Source organism: Branchiostoma lanceolatum, chromosome 10 (assembly GCF_035083965.1).
Source record: "Branchiostoma lanceolatum isolate klBraLanc5 chromosome 10, klBraLanc5.hap2, whole genome shotgun sequence".
Taxonomy (NCBI): Eukaryota; Metazoa; Chordata; class Leptocardii; order Amphioxiformes; family Branchiostomatidae; genus Branchiostoma; species Branchiostoma lanceolatum.
Window position 1 is genome coordinate 5,488,961 of NC_089731.1, and position 19,919 is coordinate 5,508,879.

Consider the following 19,919-nt stretch of genomic DNA (forward strand, 5'->3'; position numbering starts at 1 on the left):
AGATGTACACTAGTTATATCATCTGTAATCTTTGCCAGAGAGCAGAGCGAAAATGCCACCCGTCTCGAGTTGTAAATAACGTGCCCTTCAAAATCTGCCTCTTCGTTATGGGCTAAACTTGTTGAGTAAATTGAAAATAGTTGGCCGGGCTCCGAAATACACTGCAACAGTTGCTGTGCAGGAGATAGCACCTGTGCCCATATCCCTTCTAATAAAAGGGGTTTAAGGGATAGTGCCCCGTGTAGGGAAGCTTTAATGGTTATGTCAAAAGGGGAAGACAGAGGGTAGAGGTTTAGTCCCTTGGAGAGTAGATAGATGACCTTGGGAAATAAACTGTGACCTTCGGTCATGTAAGGACTCCCGGAAGTCTGTGAAACTCCGAAACTCAAAGATTTAAGTGTGAGAAGTTTAAACTTTCAAGATAGTGTGGTGAAAAATGCACAGAATATTTCTTACCCGACTATTCAAGTTGCCAAACTTTGGAGTAAACAAGGTTTGACATTTCGTCTTGACACATGAAAACCATATTTTGACAGGTCCAATCTTAGAAAAATTGGAATATCGGAATGTTCATTTAACTAATAAAGCAATCATTCCGAAGCCGCCATTTCTGAAGCAGTGATCGATGTCTGCCTGTACGACTTGTGACATTTTCACTTACGGAGATATTTTTCCATTCTCTCTCTTCTGCAGCTCCCTCCCAAGTCGAAGGCGTGACGCAAATTGGATCGACGGAGATGTCTCTTTCGATATCCTGGTCTCCCCCCAGGAAGCCGAATGGTGTGATCCTGGAGTACCGCGTGCAGTACTTCCCCCTACGGGACGGTCCGACGCAGACCAAGTTCGCCAAGGTGGACGGCCAGGTTACCCAGGCAACCATGGAACACCTGGACATGGGGGAGGAGTATGTCCTTCAGGTGAGAATACCTGGATGATTGAATGAAAGAAAGAAAGAGAAGGGTAGGAGGGAAGGGAACAAAGAAAGAGAGAAAGAAAGAAAGAGAACTTGAACATCGAGTGATATCACATGAGAACTGTGTCAACGTATAGGTTTAAATTGTTTGTTTTGTTTTGTTTGTTTATAATGGTTTGTGTTTTCCTGTCCACAGATCCAAGCCCGAACCATAGCAGGATATGGTCAACTGAGCCAGCCAGTCACAATGAGGACAGATGCCAATGGTAAGTCAAACTCTCTTCACATCATTTTTAAAGTACACATGAACATCATCCACCAAATGAAGACGATGTCGCCCAGTGTTAAGTGATGAAGCTGCTTGCCTGGTGGATTGATTAAGGTTGTAGAAGGCTGCCTGTAGAGGTGACATTATTACACAACGCTGCAACGACAGCATGACGGATGACTCAGCTTACAACCGGGCCTGCGTCGCACCGTTTTTTTTCTTCAACAAAGTTATAGAAAACGCTGCCGACATCTGGCGGTCGTGATGTGATAGAGATGGATCCGAATCGTCTGGGTGATATGATAATGACAGAGGGAGTGTTATATTACCCATCTCTAAACTTGTAAACATGGATCTGTTTTGATGGATGGGGAGGTGTTGGGGTGACAGTGACTGATAGACCGGATCTATCCTTGCGTCTGGGACGTTGCGTATGTCAGAGGTCCTGGGAGTTTCCTTAAGCCTGAGTAATGCTGCTTGAGGTAAAGGATGTGATGAAGTGGGGTAGTTAGGATGATGATTACCATTAGTCCACAGGAGTCGCAAGAAGTTTGTTCCTACATACATAATGTTGATCCTTCTTCGGCTGCAATGACTCCTGTGTATTTGAAAAAGTATCTCAAAAGCTTAGGAGTGTGTAAACTTTCCTGGGAAGTTTGAAGTCTAGAGTAGTGAAAGAATTGTAAGGTAGTATTCTTTAGATGTCTCACCAATGTAAACTGTAGCACTAAGAGTAAGACATTTCCAGAATACATACAAGATACAAGTTGTCATGAAAAGGATGTATGATCACCAGGACCAATACAGATGTTCCTACTGTACAATATAGATGTATAATACAGTATGTGTTGTAAATTTTCCTTTTAACACTATGATAGACACAGATAAAGATAGATGTACTGTACAAGTTGTCATGAAAATGATGATAACAATCACAAGGACCAATGCAAATGTTCATACCATGCAATATAGATGTAAATGTTTCCTTAAAGCAGGTAGACCATAGATTTCCTTTAACAGGATAACCACAGGTACATTTCATGCTGTATCTATAACGGTGTTTGGTGCTCTTGTCCATCCCACAGGCTCCCAAGCCCCCATGACCGGTGACCAGCCTGTGATGATCGCAGCCATCGCCGCTGCCGGCATCTTCGTTCTTCTTGTCTTTGTTCTGGTGGTGATCTTCGTGCTGTACAGGAGGTAAGCACCCAAGCCTAAGTCTCCCGTATGTTTTACACTGAAGTGAAAGGCATGGCTCATTTTGTTCCTTGAACATGCAAACGAAGCAAACAAAGGTTTGGCACATAAGTCTCCTCATCTAAATTTTGAATCAACAATGCTTTTTTTCTGAAAGAATGGAGGATCTGGATCATAACCTATGATACAAAGATGTACAATATTTTGGAGTTATCAGTTAGCAATACTGATGATTTTAGATGCTGATGATAAGACTGCTGCATTGAAACTTTTAAAACTTGGTGTTTGTGGAACTATTTGTTTTGTGCTTAAACGTTCTAGAGTTTTTAGTCTAGACTGTCGTTGGTAGCTGGTAGCTTGTAGAGTATATTGTATATGTGTAGGAAAACCAATTCCATCAAATCCCACATATCTGTAACCCGTGATACCCGCTGACTTGGCGCTACGCTTGCTCGCCATATCCTACCCAGGAAGTGGAAGTAATTGCGAATCCCAATTGCTGCTTGCAGATGTGTGTTTGATAGACCAGGGAGCTTGAAATACCAGAAGTTATTTCCGATTGATCAGGAGACGTATCCTGCAGACATTAATCAGCAAGTTTTATCAAAAACCAACCACCAGTGGGAGACTTAATGTTCGGAGGAGTCGATAATGAAAAGTAATTTTGCCGATCCTTCGGGGAGGTAGGAAGTGAGTTTAAGAGTAGATTACGGTGCATGTTTCCTCGCTTCCAGGGGTGAAAATTCTTCCGCAATTGCATGACTGAATGTGCAGCGAGTACATGTAGATCATACTAGATCTGTACTTATGTAATGTTACGTGTCGTGCCATTTTTCATGTGTCTGCACAGATGTACATGTATAAGATAGCTGTGGTACATGCTATTCTCCCCATTCTTGCTTTGTGACAAGGTCATTTAACACTCAGGTCCCTTTGCATTTGGAAAGACACTAGGAATTGAGTAAATATGCTCAAATTTGCAGTCAAAGTCTTGATTTCTAGACAAAAATGCTGTCCAAGTTAGTAACATTTTGAACTGTACTGTGCATTTAGTATCAAGTCAAAACACAAGGCTTTAAGTTTGATTATACAACTTCCCAGTGTCTTTTCAAATCCAAAGTACATGTACCAGAATGTATACCTTACCTGCTCTCTACACATGTTGTCAGTAGATAGCCTTAACCCATACCTGTACCAATGTCCTTCCCATGACCGATGCTCCATTGACAAGCACACTGTCTTCTGTTTTCTTTTCCCCATTGAGACGACTCCAGGATAATTGTAGTATGTAAGTAGTACCACAACAGTACGTGTCCGTACTAGTGGCGTCACGTGTCTGTCCTGTCCTTTCTGTCACTCCCTACCCTGCCTGAATTCTACTAGTCTCTAAGCAGATGCATGGATGCTTTTTTCACTTGCTCCATACATTTTCTTTTGCTTGTTTCGTACATGTTTTTAAGTGCTTTTCTGGATGCGCTGAAATATGTACAAAACGAGTAGAAAATCTCCGAAGTAAGTGAAAAACTGCTTAGAGATTAGAATTCTCTTCTCTTTTGTGCTGTCATGTTATTATCCATTCAGAAAATCCCGGCTATTGTCATATATCATAACTTAAATTTCGTAGTCACAAAATGTTCAATGTTTTTGTTCTTCTTTTTTTGTAGAAGAAACAGGAAGCCGCCAAGTGACATGGACAAGCTTGAGTACTCCAATGGAGAAGGTAAGCCTAGTGATAGAGTTAACTTTGCTGATTTAACCTTCTCCCTGCTGCCTTACCTAGTTAATAATAGACCAAACAGCCACTTCAGTGTGCTAAAGGTTGTCTTCAACTGAAGTTAGTCAAGTTTTATGTGATTCTAAGAAGGGAAATGTTTACTAACTAGAAGCTTATTTTGCCTTTCAGTTCGTCTGCCTGGTTTTGTTGCTCCCCGTGTGAAGACCTACATTGACCCTCACACCTACGAGGACCCCCAACATGCTGTGCTGGAGTTCGCTAAGGAACTGGAACCCTCTTGTCTTACTATTGAACAGGTCATCGGTGGAGGTGAGTCACTTGTAGAGAACTTCATTCAGATCATTTTACATGTGTTTGCCTCGAAATTATGTTTAGAAGTCATATGTAAAACTAGTTTTAAACGATGAATAAAATCTTTTTTTTAAGAATGTCAGATTCTGTTGTCAAAACATACTATTTCGGCAGAAAATGAAAATGTCCAAAGATTTTCCATAAAGCTTGTCTTCCGTAACATCTGCAATACATTAAGTGATTTTAGTGAACCATTGCAATAGAACTTAAGACAGATTGTTTTCATACAATCCCCTCTGTTACTGCTATCTCTCACAAGGATCACTAAAAGTCTTATTCTAAAGCCTCTCCACATTCTTCTTTCGTCAGGTGAGTTTGGAGACGTGTGTAAGGGTCGTCTGAAGATGGGGAAGGGACAGTACATGGACGTGGCCATCAAAACGCTCAAGGCGGGATCCAACGACAAGATGAAGGGCGACTTCCTCACCGAGGCGTCGATCATGGGCCAGTTCACCGACCCGAATGTCATCAAGCTGCAAGGGGTCATCACTAAGAGTGAGTTGATGCTACATTTCCTGAGAAATCGTCCCCTCCACCATTACACACATCGCCGTGCCTCTGCTGAAACTGTTATTAATGGCGGCTTGATGGGCTCTCAGCTCAGTCTGGAGATTAAGGGAGAGAATAAGGAAAGAGAATAATGAAAGTGAGAGTACGGTTAATGACGGTTTGAGCTGTTAAGGCAATCCTGCGCCATAACTTGTCCGAAGCGACGGACCATTTGCGATGATTTCCGCCGGAGGTCGATCAGAGTTGAATTGCCCTCTGCTGTCACTCATGTCGGCTCTTCTCATCTTACGGTAACCTGATACTCTTCTGCCATTAGGTCATCCTGTCATGTTGAATAGAAAGTAATAAAAAAATAATTTCTATCTAATCTCCAAAACCCAATTTGCTATGGAAAAATCAAAATTTTGAGAACTGTCTTTCAACGTAGTGTTGTCCACAAGTTGGCTTGTGTTGCTTGAATGTAACCCAATACTTTTCTGCCATTAGGTCGTCCAGTGATGATCGTGACAGAATACATGGAGAATGGCTCACTGGACACCTTCCTAAGGGTAAGTACTAATAGACACTGATCCTTCTTTATTGAAGCAGTTGATAGAAGCTGCCATATCCTTGGTTGTCAGACATTTCTAAGTAAAATCTGAAGACAGACAGTTGGGTTGAATCCGTTTACAAATCCATATCTACTCCCCAATACTGTGTTTTGAAGGCACAGACCTACCCAAAACTATGTTGTCATATTGATCTAGTGTAGTATTATCTTCCGAAAATCGGAGAACCAACAAATTGAATTGGTGCAGCCTATTGTCGGGAGAATGGACCTGCCTTCGGTATTGACTCTAGCAGATTGACAAACACGAAACTCAAACGACTATCCAATCAAACAGTGCCACATAAACGAAGCAATCAGGGATCGCTAATAAAAACTTCATGTCCAATGTTCCTGCAGTCTTGTCCCATCAGATTTAGATCACAATTTACCCACTGGGAACTGCGCCTGCAAATTGCTCTGCAGGAAAAAAAAAAGTTAGAGAATCAGCTCGCATGCTGATGATAGTTTTAATGGCAGTAGTGGGGAGAAGCAGGAAGTCTATGTTGCTGCGATGGCTGTAGTGATGGCGCCAAGGCTCGTTTAGACGGCCGTCCGGCGGGACTGGGTGACGTTGAACGTGTGCGGCTGATTTCTTCAGTCTCATGAAGTGATGATAGATCAGATTGTAGGGATTGGGTGGAGATGTAGGTTTAATCACACTTGAAGATGTCGGCTCCCGCGTGGTGCCGAACGCTTCATGTGGAAAACTACCTCGCCATGCTCTCCTGCTCCTCTTATAAACACATTATATAACGGAAGAAGCGTTCAAAAGTTAGGGTAAGGCCATGCAATCTTCTCTGTGGGTTCTTGGCTTTTGAAAAAATGATAAAAGGCTGTAAAAACAAGATGTTAAGACTTTACTGATTCTTAGGAAGAAGACTGTACCTTGGTACACATAGAGAATTTGGTCAGATTCAAGTTTTTCTCCCAGTATACCATTTTCACGTTGTCCTCTTGGTAAATTTTTACAGAGAAATATCTGAGAGCCATGTGCCTTAAATGGATTTCTTTTTTTTATGATGTGACGTTGGTCATGTTTGATTGTTGGTATGTGGAAGAGTTTGTGGGGCCGGAAGCCAGGTCATCCTGTAACCTGACTGATGAAGTGGATTTGTCGGGAAATTTACAGGGTTGTAAAACGTTACAGATGATTTCATTCAATACAAATCGCGTTAAGATGGGATTTTTCCTTGCGTACTTGGTTTATCTTGACATTGTAAAACGGAATTTAGGCATAATTGGGATTACTGCATTTTGGTCGATCGACAATCATCACCAGTGCATGCTCGCTTCTTCTGCGTTAATCCGACTGAAGTGGTTTGTAGCGAGGACCTAACGAAATCAGCACGGACGCGTTCACCGTTAGTGGGACGCAGACAGCTGGAAATGGGATCAATAAGAAGCCTTTTTGCAAAAGAAATTCGGTCTCCAGTGACGACCGATTCACCTCCGTGTAAAAGCCTGAAGGCGTAGACGGCAATCAAATTACTGTGTAGTGTAGTTTGGCCAAGTTGTAGACGTCAGAGTGTAGAACTAACTCTGAGAACAGTCTAAGCTGTAATATACAAACCAACTTCTCAAGAATGCAAGAATGTCTGGCATTTTGAGAAAGTTTTGCCACCTTGTTCCTTTCCTTAGACCTTAGTTTTTCCCTCAACTAATGTTTTATCGGTTGGCAAACAGTGTTCCTCCAGAGCTTTCGTTTCTGTGCTTTGCTACTTCCAAGTTAGTATAGTGTCACTTTGTTCGGTCGTTGACTTTTGTTTTCCTCAAAAGTTCAGGCTGCTGAGCACTGTTGAGACAAAGCACATTATCTCTTCTTCCAAGAAATCCAGCCTTAATGTATCCAAGGGACACTCTTTGAGACCTCCCTTTAGACAGTCTGAAGCAGTGAGTGATGACGCTTCTTAAAAATGGCACCCAGACTTCTTGATGTGAACAATTAGGGTAAAACTCTGGAGACAGAAGATACTGTTCCCATCTTAAGTGCGTGGACAGATAAGTGCAGGGAAAGTCCGGGATCAGTGATGGGTACCTTAATGAGGGGCTTGCGCTGAGTACCTTGTCCCAACGTGAACTTAAGGTCATGTCTGACAGGGATATGCTTCTGATGGAACACTGCCTCTAAGGGGGGTGGGGGGTGACCTTGTTAAGTCCACGACATTGTCATTGATCGAGGCTTATGAAATCTTTGAAATTGATTCTATGCTTAGGGGTTGTTCTGGTGAAGAAGGCATACTTTGAGAAGTTCATGGCAGTTTATGCTGAAACAAAGCTTATAAGTGAAGGTTTGGAAACTTCCTTCTGTTGAGAGTTGGTCCAACTTAAGTCCAGTAAAAGTACTTATGCATACTGAGTGCAGAGTTAGATGGGAACAAGGTTAGACGGATCAGAGGTTTTTCCCCAACGATGTTGTCGCGGCTCCAGTCCGATGATTGGTATTGGGTTTTGTCGTTGTGTGTAAGACGGCGGAACAGCACAAGGGGACGTTAATGAGGAAGTTAGGATCAATAGGAGGGGGTGGGGGTACGGGAGGTCACTCCGCGGGGATGGCAGGATAGTCGCCGCTCAGTCGTACCTTTATCTATCGAACCCACTTGTCAAGATTTCAGCATTATCTGTAGTCAGAATTATTAGAAACTTCCCGTCTTAAGAGATGAAGTCTTAGGAATGTCAGACTCAAGGAAAAGATATACTTAGTGTGCTGTTAGGTCTTACGTTCAAAAATTGAGAACCAATATAATCAGTTATGAAGTATTTTTGGTGCAGAAATGATTTATTGTCTGCATTTGTGTGTGTTGGAATATAGACAAAATATGTCACTATGACAAATGACAAATTGTACCAAGCCAAATAGGATGGTTAGGTTTGGTTAGACTGTGCTCAGGCGGGTGCCTACATTGTTGATGAAGCATTTTGTGCATTTAGGTTACTGTTATAAGTCCCGAAATATCTGCGTTGGTTTATGTTTACAGATTTGAATTGGTGTTTGTCACAGAGTTGTTACTTGAAACTTACGATGTGTTTGTTTTTTGTTGCCATAGAAACATGATGGAAGATTCCAAGTGCCGCAGTTGGTGGGGATGATCAGAGGTGTGGCCTCAGGCATGAGGTACCTGGCAGAGATGAACTACGTACACAGGGTAAGTGGAATCTTCCATATATCTTATTCCTTAATATGCCAAGTAACAGAAATGTTATTCTTAAGAAGAGAAAAGCTTTCCTGAGGGATTTCCTGTCCTTAGTGCTGAAATACTTTCGAAAGACATATTTTGATTTAGATGATTCTCACTGACAGCAAAGAATACGGAATTCAAGCCTTTCCACAAATAGGCCCTTGCCCAACTATATTGTCACACCTAAGGTATTTGGCTTCACAGAATTTCGATAATCGACTCAGACAGTCACTTTAAACCCCCTTTCCTGACTGACCACAGCTAGTCCGTACCATCACTCTCATACTTCACAAATCCCAGAGACGAGTGCTGTAACTGGCAGCTCTGTTACACCTTCCAGCACCTACACGACAATAGTAATGACTTATCGATTGTGTTTGGCAGGTAGTTCTAAACATTTGATCCTCTTGGAACCAACCCAGAATGGAACTTTTCCCATGAATAACAGCCGTTTCCCACCCGCTGTGAATTTACCGTAGTTGTGTGGTTGGTCTAGTGGTTAGGAACCCCGCCTCTAGACCTGGAGGTTGAGAGTTTGAATATTTTTATCTGTATCTGTATAGCTGGTATAACCGCCCTTCGGCGTAACACACCAGCTTTGCAGGCGCATGGCGCGGCAGCAGCTGTTCCTGTATCTGTATCAGTTTATGACCAGTTTAAGTGAGATTTTTCTGTTTTGTTGTTCCTGTAGGACCTGGCTGCCCGTAACGTGCTTGTGAACAGCAGTCTGGTGTGTAAGGTGTCGGACTTTGGCCTGTCCAGGGTGCTGGAGGATGATCCAGACGCAGCCTACACCACCAGGGTAAGAGATGCCACTTCTACCACTTCTGTTAGACAGCAGTGCTGTCTCTAGCTTTAACTTTTTTTCCGTCCCACTCATTGTTTGGGAGCCCATGTTATATCTGTCATTTTAAACTTACTAAAATACATTTTCATCAATTTTATGCTATGAAATTCAAATTTTTTTGATGGGCGGTGTGCAATTTTCTTTCATCCAAACAAGCAAATTTCTGTCCCGGGGAGACAGCCCTTTTTGACATTGAAACCATTAGGCTATGAAAAACTGATCCTGTGGATTACTGGATCTTTTTAAAAGCCCAAATCTGAAACTGGCTTCAAGATGATCTGATACCCAGAGGACTGATTTTCATATTTTCTGCCCGACCTCACAGGGAGGAAAGATCCCAGTCAGGTGGACTGCACCCGAGGCCATCGCCTACAGGAAGTTCACATCAGCCAGCGACGTGTGGAGCTATGGGGTCCTGGTGTGGGAGGTGATGTCATACGGCGAGCGGCCATATTGGAACTGGTCCAACCAAGATGTAAGTTTTCATTTAGATGTTGTCAAGTTCATTGTTTTTGTTTGTGTCTTCCTCAACAATGCTTCTTATGTACTCATTTTTGGGCCGGCCTCTTATTGATGAACCTATTTTTACCTTGTTCCATAGGTGATCAAATCGGTGGAAGCTGGTTACAGGCTACCCCCGCCCATGGTAAGCATCATTTGGTTTATTTTCATGACATTTAAAGGATGAAGAGTGCTGCACACTGGAATAGTCTTCAACGACAATTTAGTTGTCACTCCACTGGCAAGACGTCATATTGCAAAGAAAAAGTTTTGAGGCTCTCAAAGAATAGCCAGTTCACAAGTTAAAGGTAACAAAAGGTGCTTTTGAAGAGCAGTTTTTAACATGTCCTTTCATTTTGTTAGGATTGCCCCAAAGCGATCTACCAGCTGATGTCAGAATGTTGGCAAAAGGAGCGCAACGCCAGGCCAAAATTCACGGCGATCGTGGCGAGCCTGGACAAGCTGATCCGCAACCCCATGGTTCTGAAGGTGTTGGCCCAGCCAAGGTACTTGCCTGAGTATGTTGCGCTTTTTTATTTGCTCGTAGATGTAGCTGACAATACTGGTCGTGTTTACACGGTTCTCGGACTTCGGTGAGTTAAACCTTTAGCGTGCAGAGACTGACGTTTGCAATTAACCATGCCAAACCAACAAGACAAATACACTCAGGCACAGGTTACACTAAGTCAAGTCAGCATGCCAAGGGTTTGACTGCTTGAAGAAAATTCTGAGATTTTGCAGAATTTAGGGTTGACTAAAGGTGTGGGAATGGCAAAAGCAGCTTGCATGGCAGCATGGCATGTTGGTGGTAACCCTGGTTATGTAATGGTGCTAACTGGTATATTGTATTGACTGGTGGAATTGTGCTAACTTGTCTTTCATGTATGCTCACTTGTGTTGTCTGATAATAGATTTACTTATTTGTATTTCATATGAAATATATTCTAAACATGTACGTTAGGGTACAAGGGAATGATCATTAATCAGCCATTCCTGTATAATTCTTATGAATTTTGTAAGTAAAATTCACAGGGAATGGTTACTGCAGTTCTGAACAAATCTGTCAGATGGCATTATTGAACACTGCCATTTTCACATCACTTCATGGACTGAGTAAGCCCTGACACTGAGCTACATCATTATGATCAGAAACATTTTAAGGAGTGGAAAAAAAGGAGCCTAGGCAGTTAGGAGGACGGAGGGAAAAAAATAGACGAAGTACAATTTTCCTTCTTGTTATTCAAAGTATAGCATTGTTACTGTAAGGTATCTATGTTCAGTTGATTAATGTTGTTTGTTTGTATGTGTCTCCAGGCCGATGCACCACCACTCGACGTCGTCGGACCTATACAGCTCTGTGCCTGAGTGGCTGGACGGCCTGTCCCTGGGCAGGTACACGGAGAACTTCCTCAAGGCCGGCTTCACCAACCTGGATTGTGTCGCCAAGATCACGCTCAGGGAGCTACAGAGTGAGTAACGCTTGTTTTGTTTTGTTTATTTTGAATATGAAAAAAGACCAAGAATAATGATGGGCGAGAAAGAAAATGTCTTGTAAGAGTATTGCCATTAATGTTTGAAAACCTGTCACTAGGTTTGTCCATATCTCCTGTTTCTGAGATACATGACTTTGTTGGTTGGTTCACTGATATTTTCATTGTTAATTTACAAAGTGATCAAAAAAGAAAGGAACGTTTTTTCCTGTTAGTCAGCAGAAAAAGATGTTTACAGATTCACTGATCTTGAATATTCCTTTGCTTGCTAAATCTGCGAAACTGCATGACTGTACACAGAGATCTAATGTATGTGTCTATCGCTCTTCTCCAGGCATTGGAGTGACAATGATCGGCCATCAGAAGAAGATCATGAACAGCGTGCAGATGCTGCGAGCCCAGGCCAGCCCCAACGCCAACCTCCGCGCCCCCTCCCCCATTGCAAATGGTCAGCCCCTCCCCCACCTCCATGGCGGGGGGGTGAGCAGCTTGCACGGAACCCCCAACATGCACCACCACAACACACGACATATTACTCACGCATTGCCCGTATAGACCAGTTCACAGTCCCAGGATCCTTTGCCCATTGTTTGACACAGTGGCAGGGTCGAAGGTCGGGGGGTGCCCCCCCTCTGCAAAGTGCCGTTCACGCACAAAGAATCTTGGGACCATGAAGTGGCCTATCGGGCCTCGTGACGGAAAGCATGACAAGGTGGTGGACTCGACTCCTCAGATGCAGTGCATCGTGGGAAGACTGAGGCATGCTGGGTAACCGATGAAGCAACCATGCTGCTACTTAAAATGTTGCAATTTCGGAAGGGGGAAAGCTGGAAAGATACAAAATTTAATGTAAGAGAGAGAAAGAAAAAAATGCAGTTAAGTGCAAGAGAAGGATACCATGACAGCAAGAAATGAGGAATACAACTATGAATAACTGATGCAAACATTTGACTTCTTGAGTTTGTGTGTCTGTGAGTGTGGAAAGGTGTTCTCTTCCTAAGCACACAGATCTCAGATATAGGATCATACACGTGTTATTTCTCCACGGATGTGAGGGAGGTAGTTTTGTGATGAGAGCTGCCGGGACCAGCTCGAGAGAGAGACATTTTGTACAAGAATATACAGCCTTGATAACTAGTCACTGCACATACTCTGCACTGATACGTCAAGATTGGTTGATTTTGATATGTGTGTTGTAGTCATCAACCACGTGTGCCATTTACAACTGCAATTTGTTTTAGTTTGTATAGGAATCCTTCAGTCTGGTGAAGTTGTGCTGTTGTGTTTTTAGTTGTTTGTGTTAAAGAAATGAGTTTGAGGCTGCTTACAGATTATTGCACATGTCAATCAATTGTTATATTATGATAACTAGATGTAAATACATTCATCAGAGTTGCATATATGTCAGGAGAAAGGGCTGCCTGCCACAACATTAAAATGTTGGCAGTTGTATTGGAACCATGACAACATCTGGCACTGCAATTTGCTAATGACAGTTTTGTTAATTTGCTTTGGCATTGTAGAAATATACCACAAAAATGAATGGTTTACTGACCGTAATAGTATGGTCAGAAAACAGTGTCCTAATTAGCCTGTTTCCATACTAATGAATGAAATTGTGTCTCAATGAAGTACTAGTCAGGACCGTATCCACTGTACTGTATTCTCTGTAAATGCAAAGGATGTTTATAAAATCTTCTGTAGATAGTAAGAGGGAGAGAGATTTGTTGTCGATACATACAGTCCACTGAATATATTTTCAAACTGCAGGATTTCTGGGTTCATATTCAGTGTAGAGGAGGGGTACAGAGATAGAGAGATTTAAGTATCCGATGTAAAATTGAAAAGGTGCTTAACTAAACTACTTATATGCACTTGAAGAAATATTTCTGGAGATTATATGGCTTGTGTAAATGAAGCTAATCCAAGTGTTTCCAGCGGCAAGTTTGTTCTCCTGGTTTTCCCTGAGTAATCAGATGATTTAAAATTCCGTTTTGATGCTAGTTAATAGCTTTGTTATTTATTGTAAAGTCTTGTCTACTGTATATATTGTTTTTGCGCACTATTTATTTTGGTCACTACGTTTGTTTAATTAATTTGACACGCATAATTTGCCCAGTGGGGACAGAAAATCTGTCCTTTAGCTCTGCTTGTCTGTAAGTCGTGGTAACGTATTTAGCCAAGTATTGTGGAACTTCTCGCTACGTACTTTTCGAAGCCTTGTGGCCAAAGAATCGTCAATATATTTTTGATGGAACATCATTGTAAATGTAATGATTAAAAAAGATGTAATTTATAAAAGAGCGTGCATGTTCGCTGACTTCTCGCTTCTTGTGAGGGATGATGATCCCTCAGTTCTGTACAAAATTGTACACTTATAAATGGAGAATAAAAGTTTTCTATCTGAAATATGGCTTTGTCAATATGTGTGTATTAGTATCCGGGGAAGGACATCCTGGTTGGAGCTGCATTCATCTTTAGGATGGGACATAAGTCTTTCAGATCATCTTAAAATTTATTGTGTAAGCAGTAAAATTATCTATTAAAGGGACCATCAAGGGTGGTCTTTATAAAGAGGTGGTCACTATATAGCTAGTACAGGTTTGACTGTACTTAACATAACAAACCCGAATAAGTTGAAAAGTTAGATCTCCCGAAACCAACAAGTGAGCATAGCCACTGAGGCATTAAGAAACATTATCATAATTTACCCAAGGCCAAATGGCAGTAGTATCTCTAGAATAGATAAAATATTGCAACAAGATTCCGTAGGACAGAATTCTCCGTGAAGTATTTATACATGTAATGTGTACATTGTGAGTAAGGTGTTTTTTAATTTCCTGGCACCTTTTCATCATCATCATCATGTAACCCGGATGAAGAACCAGAAAAAGTGTATTTTAAGTGCAGGCTCCTTTTCATCATCATTATCAAGTAACCCGGATGTAGAACCAGAAAAAAGTGTAATTTTAAGAGCAGGCTCCTTTTCATCATCATCATCATTATCATGTAACCCGGATGTAGAACCAGAAAAAGTTTATTTTAAGTGCAGGCTCCTTTTCATCATCATCATTATCATGTTACCCAGATATAGAACCAGAAAATAGTGTATTCTAAGTGCAGGCTCCTTTTCATCATCATCATCATCATCATCATGTAACCCGGATGTAGAACCAAAAAAAGTGTATTTTAAGTGCAGGCTCCTTTTCATCATCATCATCATCATGTAACCCGGATGTAGAACCAGAAAAAGTTTATTTTAAGTGCAGGCTCCTTTTCATCATTATCATGTAACCCGGATGTAGAACCAGAAAAGAGTGTATTCTAAGTGCAGGCTCCTTTTTATCATCATCATCATCATCATCATCATGTAACCCGGATGTAGAACCAAAAAAAGTGTATTTTAAGTGCAGGCTCCTTTTCATCATCATCATCATCATCGTGTAACCCGGATGTAGAACCAGAAAAAAGTGTATTTTAAGTGCAGGCTCCTTTTCATCACCATCATCATCATCATCATGTAACCCGGATGTAGAACCAGAAAAAAGTGTATTTCAAGTGCAGGCTCCTTTTCATCACCATCATCATCATCATCATGTAACCCGGATGTAGAACCAGAAAAAAGTGTATTTCAAGTGCAGGCTCCTTTTCATCATCATCATCATCATGTAACCCGGATGTAGAACCAAAAAAAGTGTATTTCAAGTGCAGGCTCCTTTTCATCATCATCATCATCATCTTCATGTAACCCGGATGTAGAATCAGAAAAAAGTGTATTTCAAGTGCAGGCTCCTTTTCATCATCATCATCATCATCATCATCATCATCATCATCATCATCATGTAACCCGGATGTAGAACCAGAAAAAAGTGTTTGGTGTAAACGTGTTGAGTCCTGTTTATTCAAAGAGGTCCAATTGTATAGAAATAAAGTGAATATATGAGAAGGAATCAAACTTATTCCCTATTTTATCATAGTTTTTGGGCCACAAATGAAATTCTATAGAGCAACTCTATAGACAACAATAATTAGGAGTCATGTCGATCCATGCTTGCCAAGTAATGGGATGACAGCCTCCCGTTTTCTAGGGCCCTCCGCGGTGCCCTCAAGGCATGCTGCATTATGGCAGAATATCATACAATTTCGTCATTATAAGTTCATTTTCCCACAATTTCCCAGACTCAGACCCAGCCCCACCTACACTCCCGCAAATCTTTATAGTACATTAAGAGCATGCCTCTTTCATTCGTGGTTTGGACATCAAAAAGGCCGTTGGGGTAAATTATGTTCATGTACATCTGCACAGGTGAGAGTGATTAATCAAGATTTGATCATTGCCATGGTAACTGAGATTCAGTCACAGTAAAGACGAGGAGCCGTGGTGTTGGTGGTTCCATGGTTCAAAACTATATACAGATAAACATAAAGAACGGCGGGAGTTTCCTTGAATAAGAATGAGTTGGGACCGGTCGACCATTATATGAAATATCCAGTGCAGATAACATACATTAAAGATTAAAGAAAGACGTACTGAAGGACGGGAGACAGCAGATTCAGCATAAAATAAGCATCGGCTCAGCCCATTCTGTTCTTCACATATCCTACATACATCGAAAATATTGGTGAAACAATCTGCCTGATTGAAACAAAGCCGTTGCATATCTATCCTTAAACCATAGATCATGTGCGGTCCGGATTCTCTCAGAAATTGAAATAACATCATACTTGTTTTCCAACATCATCAATGGCTCCCCTCGGCGCTCGCTCCGCGCTATGGCCAGTTTGAGGCCGCAGAGAGAGCGCCGTCCTAGTGGAATACGGCCCTTACGGAGAGAAGCCAAAGAAATGTCAGTACGGAACTCATAAAGACTAAAGAATATACGCACAAGTGTGATCACAGGGCTTTAGATCTTTTAACTGGATGTAAACGATGAACCAAGAACTGTGCTCATATCAAGGTGGTCTTTTCCTTTCTTCGAAATATCAAAATCGATGCATATTACAAAATAGTTTATTTCTTGTAGCAATTGGTCTCCCGCGAGGGATTAACAGGGGGCACCATGTGAAGGTTTGCCTCCCTTGTTAGTTTGTTAGTGTGCAAGTGCAACACAAATACACAGAGATAGACACTTGAATTCGTTCTTTTCCGTTTCCAACCCACGCATGTGGTCTTCGCTTTCGACGGACAGGCTAAGCCCTCCTCACAAGTCATAGGGCAAGCCCGTCCTCAGCAAATCCGCCATGCCAGCAGATCACTTTGGTATTCGTGAAAACAAATACCACTAAGCGAACATAGCCAAATGGTTGTGAACTTAATTGCATTGCCTGTGAAACGCAGTTCCATCAAAGAGCTGTTTTGTTCATGGTAAGAAGCAGGTTTGGACAGATCCGAAAACTAATAACTTGTCGCTCTAAGCTAGTGACACCGTCTTTTACGATCGTGAGTTTTGTCCATACTTTTATATCAACATTACACTAATATCATCATGCACCACGACTACTTGTTAGTCTTCAATGAATGATTAAAACTGACAAAATTCTGTGCGCATGGCTGCGCATTCATATGGCAAAATAGGGCGTAGGGAGGATCAAAATGGGTAAATTAAGTTTATGTACACCTGTAACACGGCAGTTACACGGGTAACGTTAACATTAATTAGCCTCTATCAGGCTCCAAAGGTGGATGGCATATTGGACCCTCCCTCCGTAGCCGACTCCCTTCACTCTATTTGGCCAATTTCTACAATTTTTCCAGCCATCCGTGGAGCCTGGTAGAGGCTAAACATTAATTATTAATACAGAATATAATCAAGATGAGAATATGAGAGGATTGTTCAAAATTCAGGGATGACCTACAAACGCGTTGAATTCTACCACAATAGAAAATAAATCTCCAAACTTAAACAACAAATGAACGTTACACCTAAAAATGGGGGTCCCATTATCCAGGAGGTTCCTTGAGCATTTTAAAGGCACTACAGCAGCTTTATTGCTCAGATTACAGGGGTACCAACTGGCTGTACTTCTGATGAATATGAAGTCTTAATGATGCTCGGCCTTTTGGCTAAGATCAAGTGTAGATCTGTGAGGATCTTACTTGGTCTTACAAGTGGTAGTTCCACGCAACTTTCGTTAAAACGTAGGCCATACGTTGATTGAGAGGTTGATCACTGTTTTGTGACTTTTGAAGTCTTTGTGTGCGGGTTGATCTTCGGGTCAATGCCGTCTGGATTTTGGGCTGGAGACTAAAGGGGGGGGGCTTTCGGGCCTGACCCAAGTTTTGTATTTACTTCGGTTCGAAGTCTGGCGTTTGGTACATCTGCGGAACCCCGTCCCGTAGACTTCGTTCGAGCCTCTGTGATAGGGATGCCTTCGTGTTTGACCCAGTCTATAGATTTGATCCGTTTCTTCGGAGGGCTTTCGCGCCTGCTCGGTTTGGTCCAAGGGCCACTGCCGAGTTATATTGTGGTAGGACCTATTCGACACTCTGAACTGTTGAGTTTTCGGACTCTCTCTACCTCTGTCTACGTATAACTCCAGTTAGGATGATGTTAATGTGTCATCCTGTTTGGCAGTTGTTTCTAAGCTGTCAAGTACCCTCTCATGCCGATACTCTGTGTTGGGATGAGAGGTTCTTAGATTGAAGCTTTATGTTGGTGAACTTGTTTGGGAGGCGGGTTCGTAACCCGGCGTGCATGGCGTGACGTGGTCACCCTTCCTGGAGGACAAGTTTACCTTTCTAAAAGAACTGTTTTGGTCCCCATTTGCCAAAAACTTTTTTGATGTTGTCCCAAACAAAAATGAAGAAGAAGAAGAACTTTATTGCACGACAATTGTACATGGTACAAAGTATGGCAAGAATTCGTAAACATAATACAAAGTAGAAGTATTGAATAAAACTTAACATCTTATAAATTAATTGATAATACAATACAATAAGGGCTGAATGATGCTCATGAAACGGTAATCAAAAATCAAGCGGAAACAGACAAAAGATCATGGAAAAGTATTCTTTATTCAATAAGTTAGATATAGAGCAAGAAGAGAAGACAAAAGAGAACACATCTAATGAATTTCATTCTGGCATACATGTAAATGCTACTGCCATAAATCTGATAAAGGAAACAATGTCCTACAACTATGTACAAACGAACGCTTGTCTCTGTACATACATAACATGCTCGTATGTACACAGGTCTCACCCTTTACTTAGATCAATACAAACCTTACAGTTAACATTAGATATTTCATAACTTCTGAAGTTTCTAGACTACCACATCTTTATGTTAATTAATACACACAATACATGTAGTTGGCTGGGTCGTAGCTGCATATTTACAAGCTGATCATGGCTGCACCGCAGAGCTTCTGACATCAACATCAGAATGATTAACTCAATTACGAGAAGTACGAGATACACCACATTCCCTTTCTAACTTCATAGAAGACCAAACCTTTTTTGTTTTGTTTTCGGACATCTTCAAGTATATATGTCAATATATGAGAATCAAGAGTTGGGAGGAAAACTTTGTACACATCAAGTACACACAGTTTCAAGGAGTGAAGAAAACTGTCTTAGGGTAATCTTTCAGTTAATATATTTCTGATTCCGAAAACCAAAAAAATGAAATTGGTGTGGCCTGCTATTTTCTTTATAAAACTCATCTTCAAGTTTCTCTAAGAAACTTTACAGATATATTCACAAAGACTGTGTGTAGCCAGACAACACATATTCTATTCAGCAGGTGTTTTTACAACTGTTAAAGTTACTGTAAAATGTCTAGTTTCTAAAACTAACCTTACAAACAGTAAACTTCAAACTTGAATGTGTGGTTGATAAACAATAGCATCCTGGCCATCATTGAATTTCACATTCAATTGAAGCAGAGTCATACAACATTCTTCAAGAGAAGAGTAGTTATCAAGTCTTCATCATATTGATAATTTTTACTGCACAACTAAAAAAATCTGAGTATTAAAGATTCATGTCATTGTGCAATATAAGCAACCACTTGTGACAGATTGTTAAAAATCTAGCATCATTGTGCTATAACGTTTTTCCCTTTTCCAGATATGTTGTCAGTTCATCATAAGACCTTACTCTCAATTTACTTACGCATGTAGGTATTTAACACACATGATGTTCAAACCATGTAACTATATCTTTCAACAGTGTATATATTTCGTTTCAGTTCATCCCTTCACCATTGTCTTTTTTTCTTCACTATTCGACAACATATCATCATCATTCAACAATATTACATATCATCTAGAATTACAGATCTTAAACCTAACACTAGCAATGGCTTACTACTAGTACTACTAATAGTAGAAACGTTTTT

At 41.2% G+C, this 19,919-nt stretch overlaps 1 protein-coding gene across 2 annotated transcripts in view; it reads left to right on the forward strand.

The window, feature by feature from the left end:
* Positions 1-13,986, forward strand: part of LOC136443677 (ephrin type-B receptor 3-like) — a 100,133-nt gene extending 86,147 nt beyond the window's left edge. The window contains exons 6-19 of one of the 2 annotated variants that reach the window (XM_066440998.1): positions 694-917; positions 1,110-1,179; positions 2,267-2,381; positions 4,043-4,098; positions 4,282-4,422; positions 4,774-4,959; positions 5,461-5,522; positions 8,608-8,706; positions 9,431-9,541; positions 9,912-10,061; positions 10,188-10,232; positions 10,451-10,605; positions 11,402-11,556; positions 11,912-13,986. In XM_066440998.1, coding sequence (XP_066297095.1) covers positions 694-917; positions 1,110-1,179; positions 2,267-2,381; positions 4,043-4,098; positions 4,282-4,422; positions 4,774-4,959; positions 5,461-5,522; positions 8,608-8,706; positions 9,431-9,541; positions 9,912-10,061; positions 10,188-10,232; positions 10,451-10,605; positions 11,402-11,556; positions 11,912-12,132 — 1,790 coding nt within the window. In that variant the 3' untranslated portion in view covers positions 12,133-13,986. The remainder of the gene's footprint in view (positions 1-693; positions 918-1,109; positions 1,180-2,266; positions 2,382-4,042; positions 4,099-4,281; positions 4,423-4,773; positions 4,960-5,460; positions 5,523-8,607; positions 8,707-9,430; positions 9,542-9,911; positions 10,062-10,187; positions 10,233-10,450; positions 10,606-11,401; positions 11,557-11,911) is intronic. The other variant, XM_066440999.1, reaches the window with a different exon arrangement.
* The last annotated feature ends 5,933 nt before the right edge of the window (positions 13,987-19,919 follow it).